Consider the following 26,018-nt stretch of genomic DNA (forward strand, 5'->3'; position numbering starts at 1 on the left):
AACACACAAATTAGCGCTGTACGCAGCTGCCAATATACGCCTGTGTTACCTTCTAGCTGTCATAAATCTCTCCAGTGTATATTGTATCCTACTTCTTATCTGGAAAGACTAATTATTTACCTAATAAATGGTCCTATAGCAATTATCAAAACCCCAGCCACTTAGAAGTAACATCTAGGTTTTACTGCATAATCTTCTGTAGCATCTGCCCAGTTCTTTCAATAGAAGCCGGCGTGGTTCCCTGCCGCACTGGAAATCCTGCTCTCTTTCTGCCGAGAGCCTTCCAGCGCACACAAAAGGAAGGAGGATTGAGAGACCTGTTTTATCCGTCTTACCCATAAACTAACAGGCCTTTTCTCCGCGGCAATTTTTCTCAGCAAATGCAGGTAATTACGTAGGAGGATGGGATTTTCAAGGTAGGTAAAAAAAAAAAACAAAAAAAAACCAAAAATAAATAAAAATTCAGTTTTGCATACCATCTCTGCCAAGAAGTACTGTCAGCTTAAACTATGAGAGAGTGGCTTGCAGGGTAGGGGAGGAGGCGAACACAACCGTGCCCCAGCTGGAAGCGATGAGCTTTCTGGTTCCAACCGTTAGTAGGTGGTCAAGTGTTCCCGTCCACTTCCATTCCCTTGGAGGTAAACGGGGTGGTGGGAGTTTTATTTCTGCCCCTTTCCTCACCCTGAACACTCAGTGCCTCTCCTTCCTCATTTGGGTATCTTAAATTCAATGAAAAAGGAGTTTTACATTCATTTTGAAGAACTTGTGTTTGGTTTGCTTGTCTCGTAAGGTCTCGTGAGCCCAGTCCATACTAGCTTCTGGCTCGATGCTCCACCAGACATCCAAAGAAACGTCCCTGTCCGGATTTACAGATGGTGTAGTTGAGGAGGATCGTAACTGGTTGCTACAGTGATGTCCACAGGCCTTTGGACTTCAGTCTCACGAAAGGTACCAAGAGCTAAAAAGCCCTTCAATTAGATGAAGTGGTTAATGGAAGCAAGCGCTCCAGCCAGCAGGAAACACGTGGCTAAATCACTGGGGATCCTGAAGAGTCAGGCTACGGCAGTCTGAAGTTATTCAAGCTGTTTAATGTTGGGTTATTTGCAAATTAGTGTAGCCCAGCCCAGAGGAACTGCCATTGCTGTGACTACGTGCATGTTGGACAAGCTGCTGTCCTCTGCTTGTAGGAGTGTATTGTGTATTATTTGGGTACCTTCATAGGAGGGAAAGCCTGTTGACAGAGATGCTCCAGCTACAGAAGAGGACTGAAAGGTTACAGCAGGCCCAGGAACATCACATGCTTTTGGCAAGGTGGGATGGAGGAGGATGAAAGGCAAAGGAGGGTAAGCAGAAGAATTATTGTTCCTCCACAATTAAACAAGCAGAGAAGCTATGATTACAGATCACAGGCATCTTTTATAACATGCCAGACTAGCTCACCAAAGAACGTGCCTCGGTAATTCGGTCGCACAGGCAAAGACTCTCTGAAAGAGGGACCCTTCCCGCACCCCATGCTTTAGGCCAGCGAAGCAGCACAAAGACTTTCCATTGCGCTGGAGAACAGGCACGGCCGGACACAGCCCTGGCCAGCAAAAATGCTCCTCCATTTCAATCCTCACTCTTCACGGCAGGAATCAACGCAAGATCCACAGTGATCTCCGCCTGTCTGTCGGGTTCCTCACCCCCGTAAAACAAGCACGAACAAACTCCAGGTCGTTGTCAGCGGCACCTAGGCTTGTGTGCAGCTATAACAAAAAGCGTCCCTAGAGGAACCCTGGAAGGGAGGTATTTTATTGTTACAGGAGATCGGGCCCACAGAACGTCCTGGGAGTCAGAAGCAATGATTCACAGACACAGTTCAGGCTTGCCTTGACTCAACACTGCTTGAATATCAACTACGGTCAGTCAGCCTGGTTCGTCCAAGGGAAAAAAAGAAAAATCAGTATGAAACAAAACTACTAGTACTCGCTATCCTCAACTACAGTAACCAGCCACCCATTAGTTGCAAAGGAATGTCGATGATTCAATATTAATATGTTTTCTAAAAATCACATATTTCTGTTGAGTAAGACTTTTTGTCCATTTTAATGAGATGTATACCACTAACATTATAAAAGTACGATTTTTTTTCATAACTGTACGCTATCGAAAACTCATTTAAATATTTACTTCTACTTCTTGTTTCAGTGTAACCAATTAGAGACGTTTCCAACACATTTTACTTCTTCCCTATTTAAAAAAAAAAACAACAAACCAAACAAGAACACTGATCTCCGAGCACACGACGACAGTAACGCAGGTTCCCCTTTTAGCAAGTTGAGATGTTGAGCAGGACACTTCGAAAGTGGCAAGATCTTCATTCGGAGGGTATCTGAACAGATTCCTGTTTAACTGTACCACTTCAGAAAACTTGCATTCTCCCTGATTTCTACGCCTTGAAAATCAATGCAAAGCCCGGCAATTTCAGAACAAACAGATCGAGAGAAGACATGGCTAGAAACACAAATTTCACCATATCCATCTTCTAATAACAATATTCCACCACCCCTGGAACAATTAGGTAAGAAATTCAAGCCTTCTAACTCATAAAATAATGTTTAAGAAATGAGACCTGAGCTTACCAACTGTGAGAAAATTCAGTGGTCAAAAACAAGAACAAATTCAGAAAACATTTGGACTATCTATGCCCTCTCAAATTAAAAAAAAAAAAGTGACATTACACACTTTAATGGAAAGAACTGCACAAATCCTTTCCAAAACAGGATGCGTGGCTTTAGATCAATTATGGAGATGTATCTCCCAAGTGATGGAGGCAAGTTATCGGGTACGGAATGTGCCTAAAGAAACTTAATTATGTTTACCCATGTTTGATCCTATTCCTGCACAGGCTAGGCTGCCACATTTACTGAAAAGGGTAATTACTGGGTTTAGATTAAAAATAAATAACTCCAGTAACAAAACAGTTATTCTGACAGAGTTCATAATTCATGTATGAGTTCATGCTTTCCTTGACCTTTCTGGAAGTCAGCTTTTTCTTGGATACTGTGATTTTCATGGTCAGAAACAAAACATCATCACCCAGTCATTCCCAAGGGTGACTGCGACAACTGAATTATCTGAAGATGGCAAGCTGAAGCTCTCTGCGATACATTTTCGTACCCAAAAAGCAGGCAAGGAAAACAATGTCGCAGAGAGAAGCAGATGGCCAATGAGTTATCGCTCTCGGTCTGATGACTTATGTGGGCTGAACTTGTTTATTTACTCACATACTTGCAAAAAAAAAAAAAAAAGACACTTTCCTTATGTTAATTATATATTATGTATACATTATAGACGCAGTACATACCGCTACCTACGCACAGCATCAAGGGATCAAGTATATACCCTCGAATTGCCACGCGTTCTCCTGCAGCGACAAAAGTCACAGTTGACCCTTCCTAAGGCCAGGGAGAGAAGTGATGGGTATGTCTAACACCGCAGCTCGAGAAAGGGTTAAAAGGGGATCACAGCTGTCCTCCTCACTGGCCCTGGTCCTCCAGGGCAGGGGACTGAGCCTTTAATTACTGGCTATACCCTTTAAATCATCCAGGAACCTCTGCCTGCTCACCTCCTCCTGTTGATGCTAACCCTGCGCGATGCATGATGAAACCACCGTCAGATGGTTGGGAAGGAAAAAGCACTGTTTTGTGTGTCAGCGAGCCCTGTCATATGAACCATCCTTGAAAAGACAGATTCTTCTTAGATCACCTCACCCCCTCTTTAGGATTGTTCTCATTATCTGCTCTTTAATTGTTCTCATTTTCTTCTGGGCATAGAAAAATAACGCAGCCGTTCGAAGCACATAAAATCCAGTTATGTATAAATACAGTGTTGGGAAAAGAATAAAAATATTTGGGCTGACAAATTAGCTGCTGGAAATCAGGAAAGGTAGGTCACCGTGTGAGCATCTAACCCCCTGAAAATCACCAGAAAGTACTTTCCGTCTGCGGTTACAGTAATGCTGCTGCCCTCAGCTCCAGTTAACAACCAGCCTTACGGTTGTAAAGGCTGTTGGGAACCACCTCCTCGCCCGTCTCTTCTGGACAAAGGGCTTTCACATTATTTTCCCACTAGCAAAAGTTTCACTCTGTTCTCGTACTGCAACGACAGTGAGTAAAGGATTAAAAGTAGTCAGTGTAATTTTAACGTAGTGGCAGGAGCGCGAGGCATTTTTCGGTAGATTCTCTGAATTACCGGGATGTACCTGTGATGCAGGACGTGCTTATCAGTATGCGCTGAAAAGATGCCTGCAGGATGGCTGCATGGATCGGCCGGTTCCGGATCAGATCCTCTTCACATCCATAGGTATATTACCATGGGGATTAAACTACTGACCTCCAAACAACTCCTCTTGCAACAACTACCCCTGCAATCCCAAGGACTTCCATGGGACCGTGGGTCCAGCAGATCCCATAGCATCAGTCTGGAGACTGAAGCCCCAAAGGAGGAAGGAGGAAGGGTGAGGGAATGGTCACATCTGGACCGTCCACATCTGGTGCCAGGCAGCCCGGCGCTGTACCCGGCGCAGCATCCCAGCCTCTGTGCCAGCGTCTTCTCCCATCCCTCCACCCACTGCCTGGTGTAGGAAGCGTCACACAGACAGACTCATGAACACCATCTGCTTCACTGTAGCGTTTGACTCCCTCCCTCCGGCGGGTAACAGTCTGAGACGGTCTACGTGCACTGATACAATCCTACGTTTTCCATTCCTCTATGTGGCGAAGGAAAAAAGAAGTCAAAACATACTTAGTTTTCTAACTGACTTTGCTTGCGCTGCTTCTTTTTAAAAAAAAAAAAAAGGAAAAAGAAATTCTGTGGGAGCATGAAGTTTAATTAGAAAAAACTCAAGAAACTCTTATTTCAATAAAAATTAACAGGCATAAATATGCACAATACTGACATCTGTACAGCCTACAGAGGAAACAACTTCTTTTTCCTGGTGTATTTATTCATTCTACTATGAAGAAAGAACACTAAATTTCATAGATCAATGCAAACACAATGAAAACTTCAATCCAGACCAGGAAAAAAAAACCCCTTCTTTCTAAATATGTGACATCACTAGCCATCTCTTTCCTATTCACATCCACATTTTAACATGAAAAGAAATGAAAAAATTTAAAAAAAAAATTTCCAAGTACTTGGGTTGTCAAGTCAGAGGGGTTTATTAATCCCACACGACAGCGTGGTCTATTAATTGGAGAATATGTTACTTGGAGTATTTCTGTAGCTTGGGATGCAAGTAACCGAAATAGCCTCCCAGCGCCCTGGGAGATGCGACAGCTAGTTAGACAGAGGCACACAATCTAGTACTCTCCGTCTGTTAAAGCTGCCCAGTGATTTCACCTGCCTCATCTGTCATAGTGAAGAGGATGATATTTTTAAATTCATTTTTCACAGAAGTCCAAAGTCCCGCGAATGCAAATCTGACCACTTTGGCTCTCACTGGGCCTCAGCATCCCGGAAAAAAACAAGGAGAAAATCAGTTGCCAGCAGGTTCCAACTGAGAGTCCTAAAGGGGAACAGCCCCGTGCAGGGAGCTGAGATAGGAACAGCACTCGCATCTCCTAGTGCCGACCCTGCATCCTAACAAGAGATCAAAAAGATGGGGACAGACTTTTTAGCAGGGCCTGCTGCGATAGGACAAGGCGTAATGGCTTTAAACTAAAAGAGGGAAGATTTAGAGTAGATATAAAGAAAAAATGTTTTACGCCGAGGGTGGTGAGGCACTGGCCCAGGTTGCCCATAGAGGTGGTCGATGCCCCATCCCTGGAAACATTCCAGGTCAGGTTGGACGGGGCTCTGAGCAACCTGGTCTGGTTGAAGATGTCCCTGCCCATGGCAGGGGGGTTGGACTAGGTGGCCTTTAAAGGTGCCTTCCAACCCAAACTGTGATTCTATGATTCTATGGAACGATGTTCCTCATGCACGTATTACCTGTGGGCTCTCTGTCGGCTTTCCCTAAACTGACCGGCACAGACAGAAGGACAGAGTAGCTTTTGAGACACACGAACAGTCCCAATCTTTCATTTCTTTATAATGCTAAACTATCTGTAAAACGTCCCCTGAAAAAAATAACTACAAGGATTTTATTTTTTCACTCAACCTTATGATAAAACTTTTTTTTTTTTGACCTGGGGAAGGATGGCGTAGGAAAAAAGGAGCGTACTTTTCATGTAGCAGTGATTTAAGGCAGGCAGAAGAACTGGAGAGTGCTCGCAGGGCTCATTACCACCCCAAAACCCTTCACCTGTGAGAGGAAGCCCCCCCAGCCCCAGGCTCCTGCTGCGGATCAGGACCAGCTTACGTCTGACAACTCCTTCTGCCCCACCTCAGCCCAGTTCCCAGCGGGCATCCCCCCCTGCTCCACACCATCCCACCAGTCCCACCGCCGCCGCTTGCCGCTGGGAGCCAGCAGGAAGGGGAGAGCAGGATCTGAAATACCGACGCTTATCTGAAACCGCGCAGGCAAATGAGCAAAAGGGCCAGCCCCCAGCAAGGGGGTTGTTTCTGATCCGCGGAAGGCACAACAGTTGCCAAACTAAGAAAAATAGGAAACTGTTAAACGAAACACAAAAGGATGACACAGTCCGGCGCTTACTGAGCGTCTGTGCGTGGATGGGACTGGCTGGTTTGGGATGATGAAAGGAATGGGGATCAAACCTCAGAGTGTGTGCTTCTGAGGGCTCTCCCAAGCCCGGGCAAGCCGGCCGGCCGCCATGAAACCCAGCCAAGGGAAAAGCTGTTCCTGCAGAGGCTGGCAACGCTACGGCACGCAGCCCTCGCCAGCAGCCCCTGCCCGCCTGCCCCGGGCATCCACGGCATCTGGGTACCCAGGAAAATTACACTGCGACTAATGGAAGGAATCCCTTCAAAGCCGTGGAGCCGTGCCTTTGATGGCGGAGATACTCTGCTGGATGGAGATGGAGGGAGTGCGGGCTGTGCAGCCATAATTCCCTGCCAGGACTGGCTGCCTTTCTGCTAGAAGACAAGACTGGACTTACTGCTGTGGCCACAGGACTCCTGCAATGAACGCGCACTGATTTAGTCCAGAATTCTACGTTTTGGTCATTTTGAATAGCAGATAGCATCCCTAACCTGCTCAAATACCCCGACTCTCAGGATAAGACATTAAAGAAAGCAACTATTCACCTTGCTGCTCTAACATCCTGCAAATTGGAGATCTATTAGTGGAATCCACAGAACATGGGAGGTCAGGGGGAGGAAATATTAATATCGCAATTACTCAGTTCATACTATTTTAGTTAACTATTCAACAAGCAATATATGAGAATCATAGCACTTGAAAACTCTTAGAGAAACACATTCTTAAGCGAGGCCTCAAAGCCATCTGAACAAATACAGCAGAAACCTTCCACGGCCGTGGGTTTATAACTGTGATTTATATTCTGATAGCCAAGCCATGAATGCCGTCTGTCACGCACCTGAACCTGCTTTACATTTATGATTCATTTGCACGAGAACTGCTTTCAACAGCTTCACTTTTTTTTTAATTTGAATTACAAGACCATTAAAATAGAAGCAAGGCCCCAGCAATCCCCCCTACACATCTAGCCCAACATTCAGCCTCCTAAAGAGGCCAGCAGTGCACAGCCCGGGAAGAATAAGGCGGCATTCATAACCTCCCCCTTATAATCTGCGTCTCCCCCCATTTTCAGCTCAAGGGATTTGCTGTCCCTGCTGTGATATCAAGTTGTCTCCAGGAGACCCGAAAAGTTGACCAAGTTGTCTCCAGGAGACCTCTCCTCCAGGAGACCAGAAAGACCAAAGGCTTTCTCGGTCTCCCCATCAGCCTACGTAAACCTCCTGCACCCACAGCATCGTCCAGCCAGAAGTCCTGCAGGTGACTCCCTCTGGCGTGAAGAATCACCTCCTCTTTCCTTTGAACCCAGCTCCCTTCACTTTTATTTCCCCCCAAAATTATTTTGGCCGTGACAAGCAGCACCTGGGTGAGCAACAGCTGACGCATGGAGTCATTGCACCTTATGATGATGTCGTCTTTATATACTAGCACAGATTTATACAACATTATTGACCTCGCCTGGTTTGATGGGATAGTGGCTACTGGGTGCTTCAAAGAGGTTGGGTTTTTTTGAGGATAGCATCGCACTCAATACGGAAAGAATTCAGCAGTGGCATTAGTGAATACTGGGATTTATAACCAAGGTTGCATGCACAGACATGCATGGCAAAGGCTGACCACAATATGCTCTTTCTTCAGGGAAAACAGTCCACCACCTCATCTCTTTACCATGAAGAATGTTTCCACCCCTGATGTGTTGCATTTAAATATAATGAACTCTTGCCTTATTATAAATTATTTTTGAACCAGGCAAGTTGAATGTGCTCGAGAGATGGTAGTGATATAAACTACTTTTTAGTGTAGGGTTATGAAACTTGTAATGAACCATCCCACACACTTTTCATATCAGACAGCTTCCAGAAAAGCTATTTTAGATTATTTTTCTATTGAAAAGCGGTTATGGCATTGTGCAAAATATCCTGCCTGTAGAAATCATCAAAAATCAGTCTCCAGTCTTGCAGTGGTTGCTCCAGGTTGGCAATTTCTTCAGACTCTAACCCCCTTTTTCTAGGAGTTCACCCGCATCATCATTGCAGGATGAGGGGTCTGTTTAGGTCTTCCCCAGTTTCATCACGATTGTGCCTGGAAACTTATGAGGAGTTGTCGTGACAGGGATGACAGCAGGTGAACTGAGAAAATGAGTATAACATTTGATTTTTTTTTTTTTTTCAAAACACATAAAACTGCTGACAGACCGCCCTTGGATGGGCCATCTCTCTGGATTTTACGAAGACACAATGGAAAGAATCTGACCAAGGCACCCCAAAAAAGTGCCGGACGGTAACTGAGACGCACAAGAAGTATTCTTAAGGCAGCTCTCTGGGTAATGAAGAAAAAAAAAAAATGCGGAATTCTGCTGTACTGCAACAGCTCCGCACCACGTAGTGCCCTCTGCTGCGCACGGAGGTAATAGCCAACGCCGCTCTGAACGATGACATCATTCCATGTTCAGCAACGCGGTATGCTCAATGTATGACAAATATTTATTTCCTTAATTACGCTTGTTTTCTAAAAATACTAATAAATTATGCAAACGGCTTCAGCACCAGTTTGGAGCAGATGTTTTGTACGCTCTCCCTTCCCATCCGCTATCCTGCGTTCTGCCTGCGAGCAAGCTGTCAACTCGCCTCCCACGTCTACGCAGGGGGGGAAATTCAAGCCGAGAGGGAGCCGAGAGGCCGGACGCCTGGGTGAGGGTAGCCTGCAGCACCCTCGGCATGAGATGGAATCACCAGACACCCGTGAGGGCTCAACAACTCGGTGGGACGCGGTCTACACGCTGCCAACGCCGCTCCTCCGAAACTCAAGCGAGCTGGAAGCACCCGTCTCGCCCTGCTCTAGGCTAACGGAAACAAAGACAAACAAACGTAAGGGAAGGTCAAACCTCTGATGTAATTTTTAAATTTCCAAATAAACGTGCATTAACGGTCTATAAAAGGTCCTTGGCGCGCAATATGAAAGAGGTAAACGCAGACTGGAGGAACCTGAAGAGGATTTATTGATTGTCAGACGGAACCGAGGAGGTCTCCCAATGTGGAATACAAATATTTAATCTGATTCTGAAATCTTATCTGCTGCCTTTTAGAAAATTAACAGAAATTCTCTTGCAGCAGACTATGAATTCTGATCCATTTTATGAACTAGCAACATTTTCCAGAAGCAAAGCTGGTGCATTTTAACTAATTTACTAGCATTCTACTCAAAAATCAAATTCACCGAAGTAGATCAAGGCTAAAACCTGTTCAAGGAAGTTAGGTCATTTAAAAAAATGTTATTAGCATGCACACATGTTGTATGAAACAGGCACGTCACACGCATGCACAGACATGGAGACGTAATGAGACATGAAACATCCGAGGTCTCCACGCTGTTCTTGAATAAAAAACTGGCATGAAGATGCTATGGTAGAAAAGTCCTTTGTAAAAAAAAAGGGAGATATTCTGGAAAAGAGGGAAGAATTCATACATACATCCTTTTTTCTGTCTTATACAGACTGGGTACAAGGCAGACAGCGAATATCATCACTGTGCTTGACTCTGCCCTATGAATCTATGTAACTGGCCAAGTTTGGGGCTTCTCCTTCATTTTTCATTTAAATAAAGTGGCAAGGAAAGGGAAGTACAGCCAGGCCGGTTTCCCTCCCCCGGAGGAAAGCGAGGGAGCCCTCCTTCCCATTTCTTTCATTTCTGCCCAAAAGCTGAGCTGGCAATCAGATAGCCCAGCCTGAAGTTTTCCATCTGTTTTTTTCCTAGAAATCCGTGGGCTCCAGTAGGGTCTATCTGAAGTAAGAAGAGCATGGTAGGCACTACAGCGGAGGAGGAAGACCTCTGCCATCCCTCCCTCCTCCAGCGTCAGAGTCCCCGCTGACGATCCAAAGTGAGACGAGTTCTTGGAGCTCTGCTCCGTGGTCACGAGCCGCCCCAGCCGGCTCCTCCTGCAGCCCTGCTGAAGGCACGGCATCTCTGCTGGGCTACGGGAATAAGGCGACGGCGATGCCAAATCTCCGTTTAAAGCCAGGCTGAGAAGCATCACGCGTCAGGCAACCCTCGAGCATTTGGCAGGTCTTGCTTTTAGATCTGCGTTGGCTGGTTGAATTCAGCCTGTTCCTGTTTAAGACGAGCCAACCTGCATTTCACCACAAAGTAGGGCTTCAGCTGGGAGCGGTCAGCGCGACGAAACCAACCCAGCAGCATATATACCGGCGCTCCTGCTTTATTCTCAATAGTTGATTCATAATGAAGCTACCAGGCACCAGCTCAACATTATCTCTGCGCTATTAGCCCCAGGGCTTTTACCTGAGATGTAAAAATAAGTGAAATAACCTTGCATTTGTCATGAGCAAAGAGTGCGCGCGCAGTCGCAGCGCCTCTCGCATAACTCAGCCTGAGCCTTTCATCTAGACAAGACCTTGATCCAAGAGCAACCCAAGTCAGTCCTCAAGTACAACGCTGCGTGGGCTTCCGAGAAAGTAAAGCAATGCACCACATTGTACATTGTGCGAACGCCTGCCTCCTTCCTGGAGTCAACGAAAAAATGTACTTCTATTTTCATGATGAAAAAGTCCAAAGGACGTTGCTCTTTTAAAGCTCTGTATTAATTCGTTATATTATCTAGCACAGAATCGTAGAATCACAGAATGGTTTGGGTTGGAAGGGACCTTGAAGATCATCCAGTTCCACCCCCTGCCCTGGGCAGGGACACCTCCCACCAGACCAGGTTGCTCCAAGCCCCGGCCAACCTGGCCTTGAACCCCTCCAGGGATGGGGCAGCCACAGCTTCTCTGGGCAACCTGGGCCAGGGGCTCACCGCCCTCACAGCCAAGAATTTCTTCCTAATATCTCATCTAAATCTCCCCTCTTCCAGTTTGAAACCATTACCCCTCGTCCTATCGAGAGAGAAATACCTCTCTCTCACAAAGGATGGAACAGGATCACAAAGACACGAACCCATTGCCTCCGGAGCCCACGGGAACCCCACGCACCAGAACCATCCTCTTCAGCGGGGCACAACAAATAGTTCACAACCATGATTTTGCACATAATAACAGCTGTCATGAAACGAGTCTCCCCTACAGAAAAAAGAAAGTGTTTAACAAGGAGCTTTGCATAATTTCAGGTAAAACATGTTAGTTTCCAGCTCTCCCCAGATCTTCTTACAAAGATACCCACTTGGTGAGAAGACGTATGAACACTGGAGGCGAGGCGTTGCCACAGGACATCCTTCCCAGTATAACAGCCCAGATTCCAGTGGCCCTCACTGTATTGTTCCCCATATACCTACTGTGTAGCTAGTACGAAGCAGAAATCCTGGGGAAAAAAACCATATATTCTCTCCTGCTCATATAGTCTCTCCAGCTCTCAGCTGTAAAATGACAACAGCAACACATCCTTCCCTCAAAGGGCTTCTGTGATCACAGGGACAGAAAAATGTCATATATGTTCTGCTACGGAGATAGCAAGGTCCACACATGTACCCCAAAAGAGTCTTTGTCCATCATAATCCAGATGCAGGAGAACATCAAAACTCAAGGTTGTACCAGAAATTATAAATCTGCGATTTCTTAAGCTGTGAGGGCTTTCCTACAGAGCTTTTAATTTTAGATTTTAGCACATAAATTCATAAGGTGTCTTAAGGAAAACAGAATACGCGCTCCCTACATCATACATGTACAACCCTATACATTTGCTTTCTTAGGTTGTGGAAAGCCATCATTCCAGAACACGCTGCCCTGATGGGCGGCATTCCTAAAGGCTATTCTCGCGTTGCCTCTACCACTGCTGCCCCCAGGAGTACTTTGTGCCAAGTTTACAGACTTTAAAAGCTATTCTTTCTTCTTTTTTTTTTTTTTTTTTCATCTGAAGCCAAAACACTAATTTTCTGTGCAATACACTCAGTAATATATACGCAGAATACTTGTTGGCACCGGCAACGACTACATGAGGCTCATCAAAAAATTAAACTATACCAAAAAAATCTTCAGATTAGACGGGTTGCGTTGGACGCTGCCTGTTGAACTTGATCCTGAACTTCGTCACACACATTCTCCTCCTGGGGAACATGAGACGATAGGGAAAGGCTGTGGTTACTCCGGGAGGAAGCAGCAACAAGAGCGAGCTGCCTCCCCAGCGCTAAATGCTGGCCTGGAGGGTGCTCCCGGGCAATTCCCAGCTGGAAGATGAGAGACTCTTTTTATCGTCACCTGGTGCCCTTCAGCAAGGTACTCGGGGTATACGCTGGGTGCTGGGAAGCTCTTTGTCGTCTCGCAATTTCCTAGGCAATCCCAGCCCCCTCCTGGCTGCTGCCGCTGTGAAGGCTGCGTGGCCAGACAGAGTACGTATTTTCTGGCACACCTAAAGTTTGCTCAAGGAATGTAGGCCACGGTAAGGAAATTTTCACTTTCTGGCTCTCTCTTGGTAAGAGCAGAACTTCCCAAGGCAAAGAAAAGATGCTGCCCTAAGCCAAAGGCAAGTCATACGCCGCTGCAAACAAAACCAGTTCTAGAGTTCCTCTCCCCCACCTCCTGCTTCCCCTAAAAAAAGGAGAAAGAAAAAAAAAAAAATTGTCCATAACACAGTGCATTTGGTGGCCTAAATATGGGTGTTACCAGATTCCCCACTGACGCAAAGAGGTCAGAATTTGAGAAGGTGAGAAAATGACTCAAGCCTCCCTAAGAAAAAATCGACCTGGAACAATTAACCTGAGAACATCACCAGGACGATGTCCCAGAAAGCTCGTTCCCAAGGCAAGTTCCTACTGGGAAAAGTTTAGCAGTTCAGGACTGCAGGAGAGTACGTTCTCACATTTACACCTGACACAATGAATGCATGTGGGCAGGCAATGCTCGCAGAACCCATCTGAAAAAACAACTGCTTTTTGCTACCGCGTTCTTACGTCATTTCCTAACCTCTTTATACGGACGCTAGGAGTTACACGCCACCACATCCAGTATTAGCGGCATCTGCCTCCAGTAGAGAGAAAGGAAAACTTTATTACGCGCTTCCAAAGCCATTGAGCTCCTTTGAGAAACATCCGTCTTCCAGGATGCCGCCCGCTTCTCACACCCATACCCAATCACCACGCACCACTCATCGCCTTTACAGGGTTTTGATACCCTTAAAGATGCCTTCTTCAACCATAATTGCCGTTTTTAACACTTTTTTTTTTCTGAAATGTGACAAGTACAACACCACACTGTGTTCTGTCCTTCCATAACATTGCCTACACGCAGCTACTTTTGACCTATGAGCGCGTGTTCTCCCTCCAAATTTTCTCTGCCACCCCCCCCCACGCAAGACAAACTTAGATTATTTATTTTCTTTTTTTATTAGCTGTCTGCTGGACCTGTATTAGTGCAGATAAACATAAGAAAACATTAAAAACCGAAGAGAGAGAGGCATATAAATGGGCTTTCAACTAACCTTTTGCCAGGGTGGGGAAGGTGAAATGGGCTGCGAAGGTCGAGCCAAAAGGGACCAAACCGGGCGGAAAATTTGCTCCCGTCCGGCTGGTGAGACGCGAGCGAAGAGGGCGAGGAGGTGGCTGGGAGGGGAGGAGGAGCATTCCCAGGCAGGCGAGTGGGGAACTACTAAATTAGAGAATAAGCAGCTGGGAATTGCAAATAACTGTGCACCGCCTGGGAAGCAGAGAGGAAGAGAGGTTTTCTGCCAAACTGCCCCGAACTGTCAAACGTCTGCATTTTTCACTCTGCAAGGGTCTGTGCCCCCCCTCCTCTGCCGGCCTTCCCTGTGTGCCAGCAGAAGGATTTCCCGCAGCACCTGCAGGCCACGGCTTTTCCCTGGGAACTGCAGCTCGGGTAGCAGGGAAGCACCGAGCGCTGGCATGTGTGCACGCACCTGGGAAGGAGAGCTCAAGAGCCGCAATTATAGGATCATAGAATCACAGAATGGTTCGAGTTGGAAGGGGCCTTAAAGATCATCCAGTCCCACCCCCCTGCCCTGGGCAGGGACACCTCCCACCAGCCCAGGTTGCTCCAAGCCCCGTCCAGCCTGGCCTTGAACCCCTCCAGGGATGGGGCAGCCACAGCTTCTCTGGGCAACCTGGGCCAGGGGCTCACCACCCTCACAGCAAAGAATTTCTTCCTCAGATCTCATCTAAATTTCCCCTCTTCCAGTTTGAAACCGTAACCCCTCGTCCTACGGCTCCCCTCCCTGATCCAGAGTCCCTCCCCATCTCTCCTGGAGCCCCTTTAGGGACTGGAAGGGGCTCTAAGGTCTCCCTGGAGCCTTCTCTTCTCCAGGCTGAACCCCCCCAACTCTCCCAGCCTGTCCTCACAGCAGAGGGGCTCCAGCCCTCTGGTCATTTTTGTGGCCTCCTCTGGCCCCGCTCCACCAGGTCCATGTCCTTCTGCTGTTGGTGTCCCCAGAGCTGGAGGCAGCACTGCAGGGGGGTCTCACAAAAATCACTCCTGGGAACCACTCGCTCCTGCAAACCTCCCTCTGCGGGGAGTGCCCTCTGCACCAGCTTCAAGTCTTTTTATGGTCAAGGTAGTTGCAACGTTGCCGAAATGCTGAGACTGCCGAAGTTGCTTTGATGGCCTAAGAAAGTCTCCAAAAGCCTGAAGCAAGGGAGACAGGATTAGTCTCCATAATAAAATTTCCAAATACTCCTCTGGTGAGGAAAAATCAACGAACAAAAAGCAAACCACAACCTCTGACCTACACCTTTGCTACCCAATTTGCTGTTAGAACATACCTCTGATGACTGTAACACCCTAAAACTTATAATTATGAAGCCGAATGCATTTTCATTGTGGATGGATGGTTGTGGGTGAAGTAACTTTTAAAGGCAAAATGACTAAAAACCTTTCGCAACCAGAATCTCAGATGTCATTTGAAAAGCCAAGAGGATTCAGTTTCAAACCCAAAAGATTCAAACACGATCAAGATTGGGTTGAAGACAAAACAGCAAAGACTTAATTTTCCAGTCAACCCTCCTACAGGAGAAGAGATCGTGGGGGTTGCCAGTGGGGACAACAAACTCCTCATAGTTCTCAAAACATTTCTGGCTTAATACAACCGAAATCTGGCGAGAATCATCAGCCATCATTTATAACATTTTTGACCAAAATCTGGCAGGATGTGCTCACGAGATTCCAATGCCACTGAAGCAGATTAATCGCGGTCTAAGTAAAATGCATCTTTCCCATTACGATTTGTAGCTGCGCCATTTTCTGCCGGCTGGTTCCACCTATTTCTGTTTCTGGGGCTCTTTGCAGCTGACATTTCTCTTTGGACCCCTATAGTTCCATAGCACGGGAACACCAAATTTATTTCTACTCCCCTCTCAGACCACTTTTTGATGTTCCAGGCAGTCTGGCACACCTTCAGTCTGCAGTACGTCCATTCTCTGGGTATTAATACGAAGGACTTTTTGCTTTCCAGTCCAGCCAAACCAACACTTTTAAAGGAGTAAAGGGAAGGGGGAGAAAAAAATAAAAAGAAAAGGAAAAAGAGAGGAATAGTTCTATAACATAATTGCATACTTATAAATAGCGTGTTTTCCATGTGTGTCAGATATCCAATAGCTTAATGACAACTGATAACTGGCTGATTTCTGCAATCTGCCGTCAGCTGCTATTTTCAAGAGAACACGAGCTATTCCTAATACCGCAGAACGACTCCACTTAGTTGTGTAGGAAGCTTACATTTTTCAACCAGATGGCAGGTATATACTATTTTAACCAAAATCCCGTTTTAAGAACAGCGGTCGATATAATGACAGTGCTTGACAAGCCAAGAGGCAGACAAAAGTAGATAACGACATAATACCATTTAGTATTGCCCTTTAAAAAAATAACATACTTATGAACGGCAACAGATGGGCCAGGCAATCAGGCTGCATGACCTCATTTACTTGGGGGGGGGAATGTGTTTTGTTTGTTTTTTTTAATTAAAACTTCAGCCTTTTATTTCCAACGCAGACTTTGTAGAACTTGGATGTGATTTTTCTCGTGCGAGTATGAAGCCAAAAAGCCTCTGCTCCCCGAGTCAAGCAGGGACACGAGCGGTTCGGCCGCATTACAGCGTGATTAATCCACGCAACTGCATTAACACCCAACAGGGGGAAAAAAGCCACCTCTGGAACACAGGGTTTGATATGCTACAAATAACCTGTTGTTAAAGATCGCTGTCATTAGCGCAATGTCTACCAATTAGCAAATAAAGTATTTACACCGGCATTTCTGTTGCAGCAGAAGACATTGTCCTGTTTGTTTCGCCGCCGCCTCTTAAACAGCAACAGCAAACAGTAGCTGTGAAATCCAGTTTACATCTCGCAGGAGCAAAATAACTCCGTGTTTTTAATAGGCAGGAATTCAGAATTGCCTGGACACATTTTCTCTTCTTTCCCCGCCCCGGTAACAAACATCAGCCCCTTTTTCAGATCCGACCCACCGCAGCCTCACATTTCTGCCCCTACCGCGGGACACGGTCTGCCCCTCCGTACTCACATCCCCTCTGGGGTCCTCTCTTCAAACACGAACGGAGGATCAAGAGGAGAAGTAGAGCCTGGGCGACTGAACAGCGCAACCGAAACACCCCAGGTGGTCACGGCGGCTTCTCCTCTCTTCTGTGCCAGAGACTTGCCCTTCTATTCAAAGCAAATTCGAGTGGAGAAGGTCCGACGTCCTACGAGTCAGACAGACTCAGCCTCCGGATCCTCTAAAGCCCTAGCAAAGCCTTGAGGAGTAAGCTGTCTGTATATTTACTTTTGCCTTTTTTTTTGGATGCACGCCTATGCAAGAAGGAACCGAACTCTCGTTATATTTCACACCCATTCACACTGCATTTTTTTCAGGGTGTTGCTAAAAGAAAAAAAAAAAAAAATCCCAAGCTAGTTCAGCTCCAAATGGCCAACCACACAACCATTTATTTTCCTCTGGTTATACTGACTGGGTTATTTTCCCACACGCTCCTGATGTGGTGAATGACTTGTCTGAGCAAGCCAGATACTGCTTTAGGCAGCAGATGAGAAAACGCAAATGCGCAGGGAGCCCAATAGGCACCTCCTGGGCTGCGTCCTGCCCGGCCAGGCTTGGCTTGCCATCCCCAGCTGAGGCTTCGGGAGGTGCCCTCAGGTCCTCAGGCACCCAGTGAGGTGCTACAACGTCCCCAACCCCATCACTTAGATGGCAAAAATGTTAGGGAAAAGCAGGGATGGAAGGGGTTGGACTGGTTCTCAACCCCTGATGGGCAGGATGGCTTTGCTTGCCCCACACCTACCCCCAGAACAGGACAAAGCGGGTCCTCATCCCTCCCATCCCTCTCCTCATGGCAGGGAGCACCATGTGGAAGAAGCGTCCCAGGCTCGTGGGGTCATTACTGTCTCCTAAACAAAAAGAGTCTCAGGAACATCTACAGAGCGAGGGAATGACAGCTCACATTTACCTCTGACCCCCTCTGGCTGCTCTAAGCACGGGGTGATAACGAACAGCAAATTACCAAGAGTGTCCTGGAAGGGGTTTCACACCGGGGCTGTGCTGTCCACGTCCCTGGAGGCTCTCAAAGACCTCGTTGGATCGAGCCCTGAGCAACCTGGTCTGATCTCACAGCCAGCCCTGGCTTGAGCAGGAGATAAGATCAGAGCCCTCCTGAGGTCCCTTCCCACCTGACTTCTCGTGGGATCCTCTTCTGTTTTACCTTCTCATTCATTTCTGGCTTCCTTCTGCCAGATCATCTGGTGTTCCACCACTTCAAACCAACGCGCTGATGACCATTTACTACCCAGGCCAGCAAGTCCTCACAAGCCCAGCACCCTCACAAGGAATTCACTACAGAGGCACAGCGACGTACCCTCCTCCAGCCAGGAAGGTCTCCGGACCAAGGTTCTCCTAATGGCCCCCATTGCACAGCACCTAACACATACAGGGTTGCGAGTCAAGAAGGGCAAAGATAAACAATGTCTCAGCTATAAAGAAGGATTTTCTAGATTTCTCTGTAAGCTTTTACTTTGCTACTTTCCCTGTAAGCTTGTACTGCTCAGTTTACTTTTTTTGCATTGAAAGAAAATCTGTATGGATCTGGGAAGAAAAAAGACATCACTTTTTTTAGTATTTAGAATAAGTGAAAATTTGTGTCACGTTAAAACCTTAACTGGAATCGGGAGTGAATTTTTGCAAGTGGCAATAATGAAACAATGCTGAGAAGGAGCACCCTGACACCTCTTTTCACAGGCTCTTCACTTGAAATTGCCATTATAGCAATCTAGGTACAAAGACAATTCTGACATTAAACAAAAGGTTGTTGTAATAAAAGAAAATGGTGTTTTCCGTTTGGGGGGAGATCCTGAATCACCAGTATGCCTGAAGCACAGAGCACAGCCCGGCTGGTGGTAGGACGGGTCTGTCACCTGCCCTGCCAGTCGTCTCCAGCATCTTCAACACGGCCAAGATGCCCAGGGCCACATCCCACCGCTCAGCAGCGCAGAGTGGCTTGGTATCATCTGGGCAGGAGCACGGTGAGGCGATGGCCATGTAGGAACAAAAGCTAGTCCTGCTGCAAAGGCATCCCAAGAGCTGGAGCATCTCACATCGCCAGGTCCATCTGACTCCTGCCCACGTACTGAGGCAGCGGGCGCACGGCTGTGCAGCGGGGGAAGGCTATGTTTCTCCCCTAAGGGAAAGCTTGATTCATGCTAAAAGCTCTCCCAGTCCATCTCTCGGGAGAGGTATCTGCCCGTTCTCGCTGACACCAAGGTTATTTAGCTCCTTCCCAGCGCCCAACCCAATGGCCTCGGCAGTTGGGGCACGTCACGCCTGAGCCGCGGCGGTCCCACGAGGGGCAACGGGCGTTATGGACAGAGTGATGTACCTCGGATGTTCAGAGTCCCCACATCCCATCGAAAGTTTCACAGCAGGAGAGGAAAGGGAACAAGAGAAGAAGGAAAAATAAATTTAAAAAAAAAAAAAATAATAAAACAGATGCGTCCCCAGAGACCTGAAAGGCAGGCGGAGAGTAGCCCTGTTTTCGTTGCTGCAGCTTGTTTAAAGACGGCACTTTTCCACACCGCAGCCACATTTCCAGTTCCTTCGCAGACCTACCTGGAGGGACCGAATAATTTGCATCTGTCTTTTCCCAACATTCCACATATTATTTGCATTTATCGTGAAAGGGCGGAGAATAATAGTGCTTAGTGCGAGAAATAAATACATTTAAAAAACAAATCAGTCAGCGCTGCCAGTCAGACAGATGCAAAAGTTGCCAAAATACAGCCTTTCATTATTTTTTCATTCCCACCAGTGCACAAAATACATGAAATATAAAAGAGCGCCTCACATAGATTTCTTCCAGCTGAACGGAGCTTTGACAGTCAAGAACACTGCATTTTGCACATAATAAAATGTGATTTTCCATCAATTGTCCCAGTAATGAAAATGTAGCAGAGAGCACAACCCCTTGAAAGCCAAGAAGGCGAAGCCAAGGGTGAGGCTGAAAGTCGCAAAACCGGGAGCCTCAAGGGAAGAGAAGCGGTGGCAGGGGGCGGGGGAGGGAGGAGAACTGGTCCCCCGCCATTCATTTACTTTTCTACCCCCCTCAAAAAAAGGGCTCCCCCTCCTCCCATTCCTGGTGTTTAACGCGAGGTGGAAGGCGGGGGGGTGGTGGGGGGGAGCAGCCAGGGCAAACCCATCCATCTGGTTCCCATCACGGGGAAGACTGCCCAGGCTGGATCCTGCCAAAGCCTGTCATTAGCAATCAGCGCGAGAGAGAGCATGAGAAAACACAGCGCGGCTAAGACAACAAACCTAATACTTTTTAATACGCTAATCATAACAACAGCACTCAATTCTGGTCCTTATAAAAATATCACGGGAGGCAGATGGGTCATCCTGGTAGCCTCATTTTATCAGAGAAACTAATGTAACAGCCAACGCAAATGTTATTTTCTTCTGCCGCAGTATATCCATCAGCACCTATTAGAAGCATCTACAGGAGTGAAACATGGCAAGGAAGGGTAATTTGGTGAAGCGGGTGTAAAACCTTGCTGCCCATTAATACACTTGGTCTCCTTTTAGCTACAGCACAACACACATGGCGTTTCCATCCTGACGCAGCTGTTATAGCCAAGATGAAGTATTTTATGAAAGCTTGGAGAGATGTCCATCAAACTGCCCGTGTTCTCTTGCCACAGAAGTTCAGCGCAACCCTTCCCGCCTCCCGTAACCTCACCAGCTGGGTAGAGCAATGCCAGCGTTTCCAAAATGTCCACAAAGAAACTGTCCTTCTCGCATATCATAGAATAGTTTGGGTTGGAAGGCACCTTTAAATGCCATCTAGTCCAACCCCCCTGCCATGATGAGCAGGGACATCTTCAACTAGATCAGGTTGCTCAGAGCCCCGTCCAGCCTGACCTTGAATGTTTCCAGGGATGGGGCCTCCACCACCTCTCCATCATCCTTTAAGATCTATTTCATCACTCTTTCATTTCAGATGACCAGGAAAAAAAAAAAAAACAAAAACCAAACAACAAAACCCAAGCCCACATGCAAGTGGTCTATAGCAATACCTCCCAGGGCTGCTGCCACGGGCAGCGAAGATCTGCAGGGTCACGAGGACCTCACGCTGCTGGACACCACAGGCAGATGAAAGCAGCGCTGCCAGCTGGACTTTTCAGCCACAACTTCCCCCCACTGCCCCCCACGGGAATGTAATCACACACACCCCCCTAATTACTGCATGAGAGTGTCTGTTAATTACCTATCTGAAGTAATTAAATCTGACTGGGGTCAAAAGTGAGCTGCCAGTAGGGGACAGAGAGAGGCGGCAAGCTCTAATCCTTTGCTGTTCTCCAAATCTGCCTCTAACCAGACCCTGCAGGAGCTCGTTCTCCTCCCCGCGGGCAGGCTCCTTGCTCAGAGCAGCCGTCCAGCTCTCTACGAGCCACATTTTTTCCCCATCACTTTGACAAGAGCTGCCCCTGCTCCACTGGCTCAATCCCGCCGTCCTGGAAGAGCACATAGAATCATAGAATGGTTTGGGTTGGAAGGGACCTTAAAGATCATCCAGTTCCAACCCCTGCCCTGGGCAGGGACACCTCCCACCAGACCAGGCTGCTCCAAGCCCCGTCCAATCTGGCCTTGAACCCCTCCAGGGATGGGGCAGCCACAGCTTCTCTGGGCAACCTGGGCCAGGGTCTCACCACCCTCACAGCAAAGATTTTCTTCCTAATATCCAATCTAAATCTCCCCTCCTTCAGTTTGAAACCGTAACCCCTTGTCCTATGGCTCCACTCCCCGATAGAGTCCCTCCCCATCCTTCCTGTAGGCCCCCTTTAGGTACTGGAAGGGGCTCTACGGTCTCCCTGGAACCTTCTCCAGGCTGAACACTCCCAACTCTCTCAGCCTGTCCATATAGCAGAGGGGCTCCAGCCCTCTGATCATCTTCGTGGTCCTCCTGGCCCCGCTCCAACAGGTCCATGTCCTTCTTGTGCTGAGGACTCCAGAGCTGGACGCAGTACTCCAGGTGGGGTCTCACCAGAGCAGAGTAGAGGGTCATGGGAGCAGGTGAACGCTTTGGGATCTCCCAGAGATCAGCCCCGCGTCATGGTGCCTCCCTTGAGCTCCTTGCACCAAAGTAACAGCAACATCGCAACCGACACTTGTACAAAGCTGCCCAGGTTCTTTTTAAAGACCTCCCCTCTCTCCAGTCCCCTGTAGGAGGGAGATGGGATGGAGGATGGACACGGGAAGTGGAGAAGAAACCTGCTTTGGGACGAACTACCATGTCTCTGCCCAAGGATGACATGGCTCCAACTCCCTCAGGACTGTCCCCGTGCACCTCGCTGTCACCTGGCTTGCTTCTCTCAAGCTTCCTCCTTTTGTTAGGCTGTTCCCACGCAGATCTAATAATATCCTGAACAGATGAGTGAATCTGAATAACAGCTCTTTCTTCCTCCTTTCAGGAAACTATTTCCCCATTTGTTTCTCTCCTCTCCCTGCTGCGGTATCTCGCTCCAAACTTTTATGACCCATTTAAGAAAGGGAAAGCGTCTTCTAGGAAGGACTTGCCCCGGGCTATTCCATGGGCTGCTCAGAAGTGAGATCTCATCATTTATAGTCTCTTCAGTTAAAGAGGAACATTCCAGGCACCAAAGGAAAGCACAGTTAGCCACAGAGATGGAAATGGAGGGGAGATTTTCTTTGTCTTGTTCTCTCTTGCGCGTTTTGCTGTGTTTATTATCCTAGTGCTTTAGAAAGTAAACATCACTGGGAGATCAGAGCTGAGCCCCAGCCTGTCTGCTCCAACTTGCTGATGGATAATCCATGAGAAGCTTCTCAAAATGGCCTTTTCCCCCCCAACTTTGTGGGACAGGGACATTTATGTCTCAGCCCACAATGCTGAAGCTCCACAAGCCTCCAAAGGCTCAGACAGGCATCGGTGCCACAGCCTGGAGTGGGACAGAGTCAACAACCGGCTGAATGTGAGCCAGCAGGTGTGCCCAGGTGGCCAAGAAGGCCAACAGCACCCTGGCCTGTATCAGGAATGGTGTGGCCACCAGGACTGGGGCAGTGACCATCCCCCTGTACTCGGCACTGGTGAGGCCCCACCTCGAGGGCTGTGCCCACTTTTGGGCCCCTCACCACAAAAAAGACACTGAGGTGCTGGAGCGTGTCCAGAGAAGGGCAACGGAGCTGGTGAGGGGTCTGGAGCACAAGTCTGGTGAGGAGCGGCTGAGGGAGCTGGGGGTGTTCAGCCTGGAGAAGAGGAGGCTGAGGGGAGACCTTCTTGCTCTCTGCAACTCCCTGAAAGGAGGGGGTAGCCAGGGGGGGTCAGTCTCTTCTCCCAAGGAACAGGTGATAGGACAAGAAGAAATGGCCTCAAGTTGCTCCACAGGAGGTCTAGATTGGATATTAGGAAAAAATTCTTCACCAAAAGCATTGTCAAACATTGGAGCAGGCTGCCCAGGGAATTGGTAGAGTCACCATCCCCGGAGGTATTTAAAAGACGTGTAGATGTGGTGCTGAGGGACATGGTTTAGTGGTGGACTTGGCAGTGCTGGGTTAACAGCTGGACTTGATGATCTTAAAGGTCTTTTCCAACCTAAATAATTCGATTCTGTTCTATGCAGGGAGGCAGCACCGCTGGCTGAGAGGGGCCTGAACCGCTGCAGGAATGTGGCCAACGTCAGCCCTTATCCCCGACCCGTCTGTGCTCCATCACACCTCCTGCCCCTCATTCCTGCTCTCCTGGCTTGATACTGCACGCTCCCCTGCGAGGTGGTAAACGGCCACGTGCCGGTTTGACTCCTTCAGGTTGCTCGCTGGATCCCGGGGATCATTCCCCCTCCCAGGAATGAGGTGCACAACTGTGGGACACAAGCAGGAACCAGCCGCGGGCGCAGCATGTCCGAGAGAGCTGGAGAGTAGGACGAGATGGAGAATGGGGACAGACAGCTCTGTGAAAAGCCGGAGGAACAGCTTTGAAGGAAGAAATATGATAGGAATAGAAATTGGATGTTAAAAAAGGGTAAAAAAAACCAAAAACAAAACCAAAGAAGGCTGTGGAAGGGCAACTCAGCTGCTGAAGACCAAGGAGTTAGGATGGGAGAAGCAGCAACCGGGCTACTGCTGATGGACAGGAGTTCAGTTTCTCTCCTACATTTCCCATCATCAGAAGAAGAGGGAAATGGATGGGTCAAAACCCTCAGGAACCAGAACTAGTAAAAATGCATCTTTCTTTTAACCCTTAAAAGCGATGGATCGAGACGGCTTCGCTTCCCTTTCACCATTCTTCTCATCTCCGAAACGGTTTTCCTGCTGCTCTGTAAACTTTTGTTTTAAAATAGCAGACGATACAGCACACAGGGAGCCAGCCTGTTGTTTAGACACAGCCATTCCAACCTAAACAACACAAAGTGGGGGAAAAAACGCGGAGGGGGAGAGACAGGCAGATGGTGATGAGCTGTGCAGACCGGCACGGCAGCCCGAGCGTTCCTGCAACACGCCGAGGCACCGTTTGCCAGAACTTCGAACTCCCTCGGTTTTTTGGTTTTGTTTTTTTTCCAAGCTTAAAAATGCAAACACAAAGTCTCAGTGTGAGGCGGAAAGCTGGGAGCTCAAGTTTCAGCTCAAAACTCCATTCCCAGTGCCGCTGTACATCATGGTCTAAAAATAATGCATCTATATTGAAAAAAATCTGACTTTCTAAACTAAAAAAAAAATAAATTAATACCATTTTGGAGAGGTAAAAAAGGGAAGAACAGTATAAAACGTGCTTTTCGTCAGTTGATCACGTATGTTTGGTTTTAATTGATTACACATATATCATTTTCACAAAAGTGTGCGCCCAAAATTCACTAAAGCTTCTGAAGGGGAAGGAGTACCTCAATACCGTCGCCTTGTCCTACGTTTGAAAAACAGCTTTGGACAGCTTTTAAATGCATAATGCTTGCTGTTATATATGCTATATACATTATATACGCACTATACTTAACAGGATAGTGCCTAATAGCTGTAAAAAAATATATCCAGGGATATTCACATTAGGAAAAAAAAAAAAAAAAGTATTTTTCTTCCCTTTCCCTTGAAATTACTGCAAGCCTGGCTGGGGCAGGTTGCGAGGAGCGGGCAAGTCTGCAGGGACACCGTTCCCACACAACGCCGAGCATCCAGAGCTCCCAGGCCATCCCGGCATCTCCAGCTGTGTCAGGGCAGCCCAGCTGTGATGAACTATCCTCATTAGCGGCGAACTTCTTTGTTTTGATGAGGCAAATGAATAACTACGTTTGCGCCCTAAGTGGGCTATAAATCAGCGAGGCATTTAGCCACTTAGCTTCGCGCTGTCAAATATACTTTTGCAACGGCCAAACACAATCCCGATGATAAATCTACGCGGCTGAAGCTTTCAGACCACCAGTAATTTCTGCCTTAAAACCCTCACGACTAAGAAAGGCAACAGAGACAGGGCAAGACAGATGAAAACAGGGAATAACAGAAGTACCAGTGACCTAAAGGGGTGCAGATCTCCCAGAGAATGTGACAAGCGGAGGCAGAATAAAATAAGCTAGAGGTAATACTTTCAATTATAGATGAATATATATATGAATACTTTCATTTCTGCAATTTTGTGTTGTGTGTCAGCAGAAAAGACCAATGCTTACGGTAAATGGTGTAAAACATGGGTTCTATTGAGGCCGAGCCGCAGACCAGATCTGAAAAGGGCTCTGCCTCCGTCCCCGGTTGGAGTGGGACAGACAGCCATCGCCTCTGCTCTGGCTTGACTTGCGTGGGGCTCGTCCCCAGGAGCCCCGTCGGGGCCGTAAGTCCCACAGAAACAGAGAGCCACGACAGATCGCTCCTCTCTCCCCTTCTCCTGAGACGATTTTAACCTTAAAAAGAAAAACCCCAAAGGGATCTGAGTGC

The 26,018-nt window shown here is 47.6% G+C and overlaps 2 protein-coding genes across 2 annotated transcripts in view; both read right to left on the reverse strand.

The window, feature by feature from the left end:
- Positions 1-14,100, reverse strand: part of STOX2 (storkhead box 2) — a 93,446-nt gene extending 79,346 nt beyond the window's left edge. Inside the window, exon 1 of the mRNA XM_063335588.1 lies at positions 14,062-14,100. The gene's annotated coding sequence lies outside the window, so the exon portion shown is untranslated. The remainder of the gene's footprint in view (positions 1-14,061) is intronic.
- LOC134515942 (storkhead-box protein 1-like) overlaps positions 9,376-26,018 on the reverse strand; it is a 57,081-nt gene continuing 40,438 nt past the window's right edge. The window contains exon 2 of the mRNA XM_063335592.1: positions 9,376-9,485. Coding sequence (XP_063191662.1) covers positions 9,481-9,485 — 5 coding nt within the window. The 3' untranslated portion in view covers positions 9,376-9,480. The remainder of the gene's footprint in view (positions 9,486-26,018) is intronic.

This window comes from Chroicocephalus ridibundus, chromosome 5 (genome assembly GCF_963924245.1).
Source record: "Chroicocephalus ridibundus chromosome 5, bChrRid1.1, whole genome shotgun sequence".
Lineage (NCBI taxonomy): Eukaryota > Metazoa > Chordata > Aves > Charadriiformes > Laridae > Chroicocephalus > Chroicocephalus ridibundus.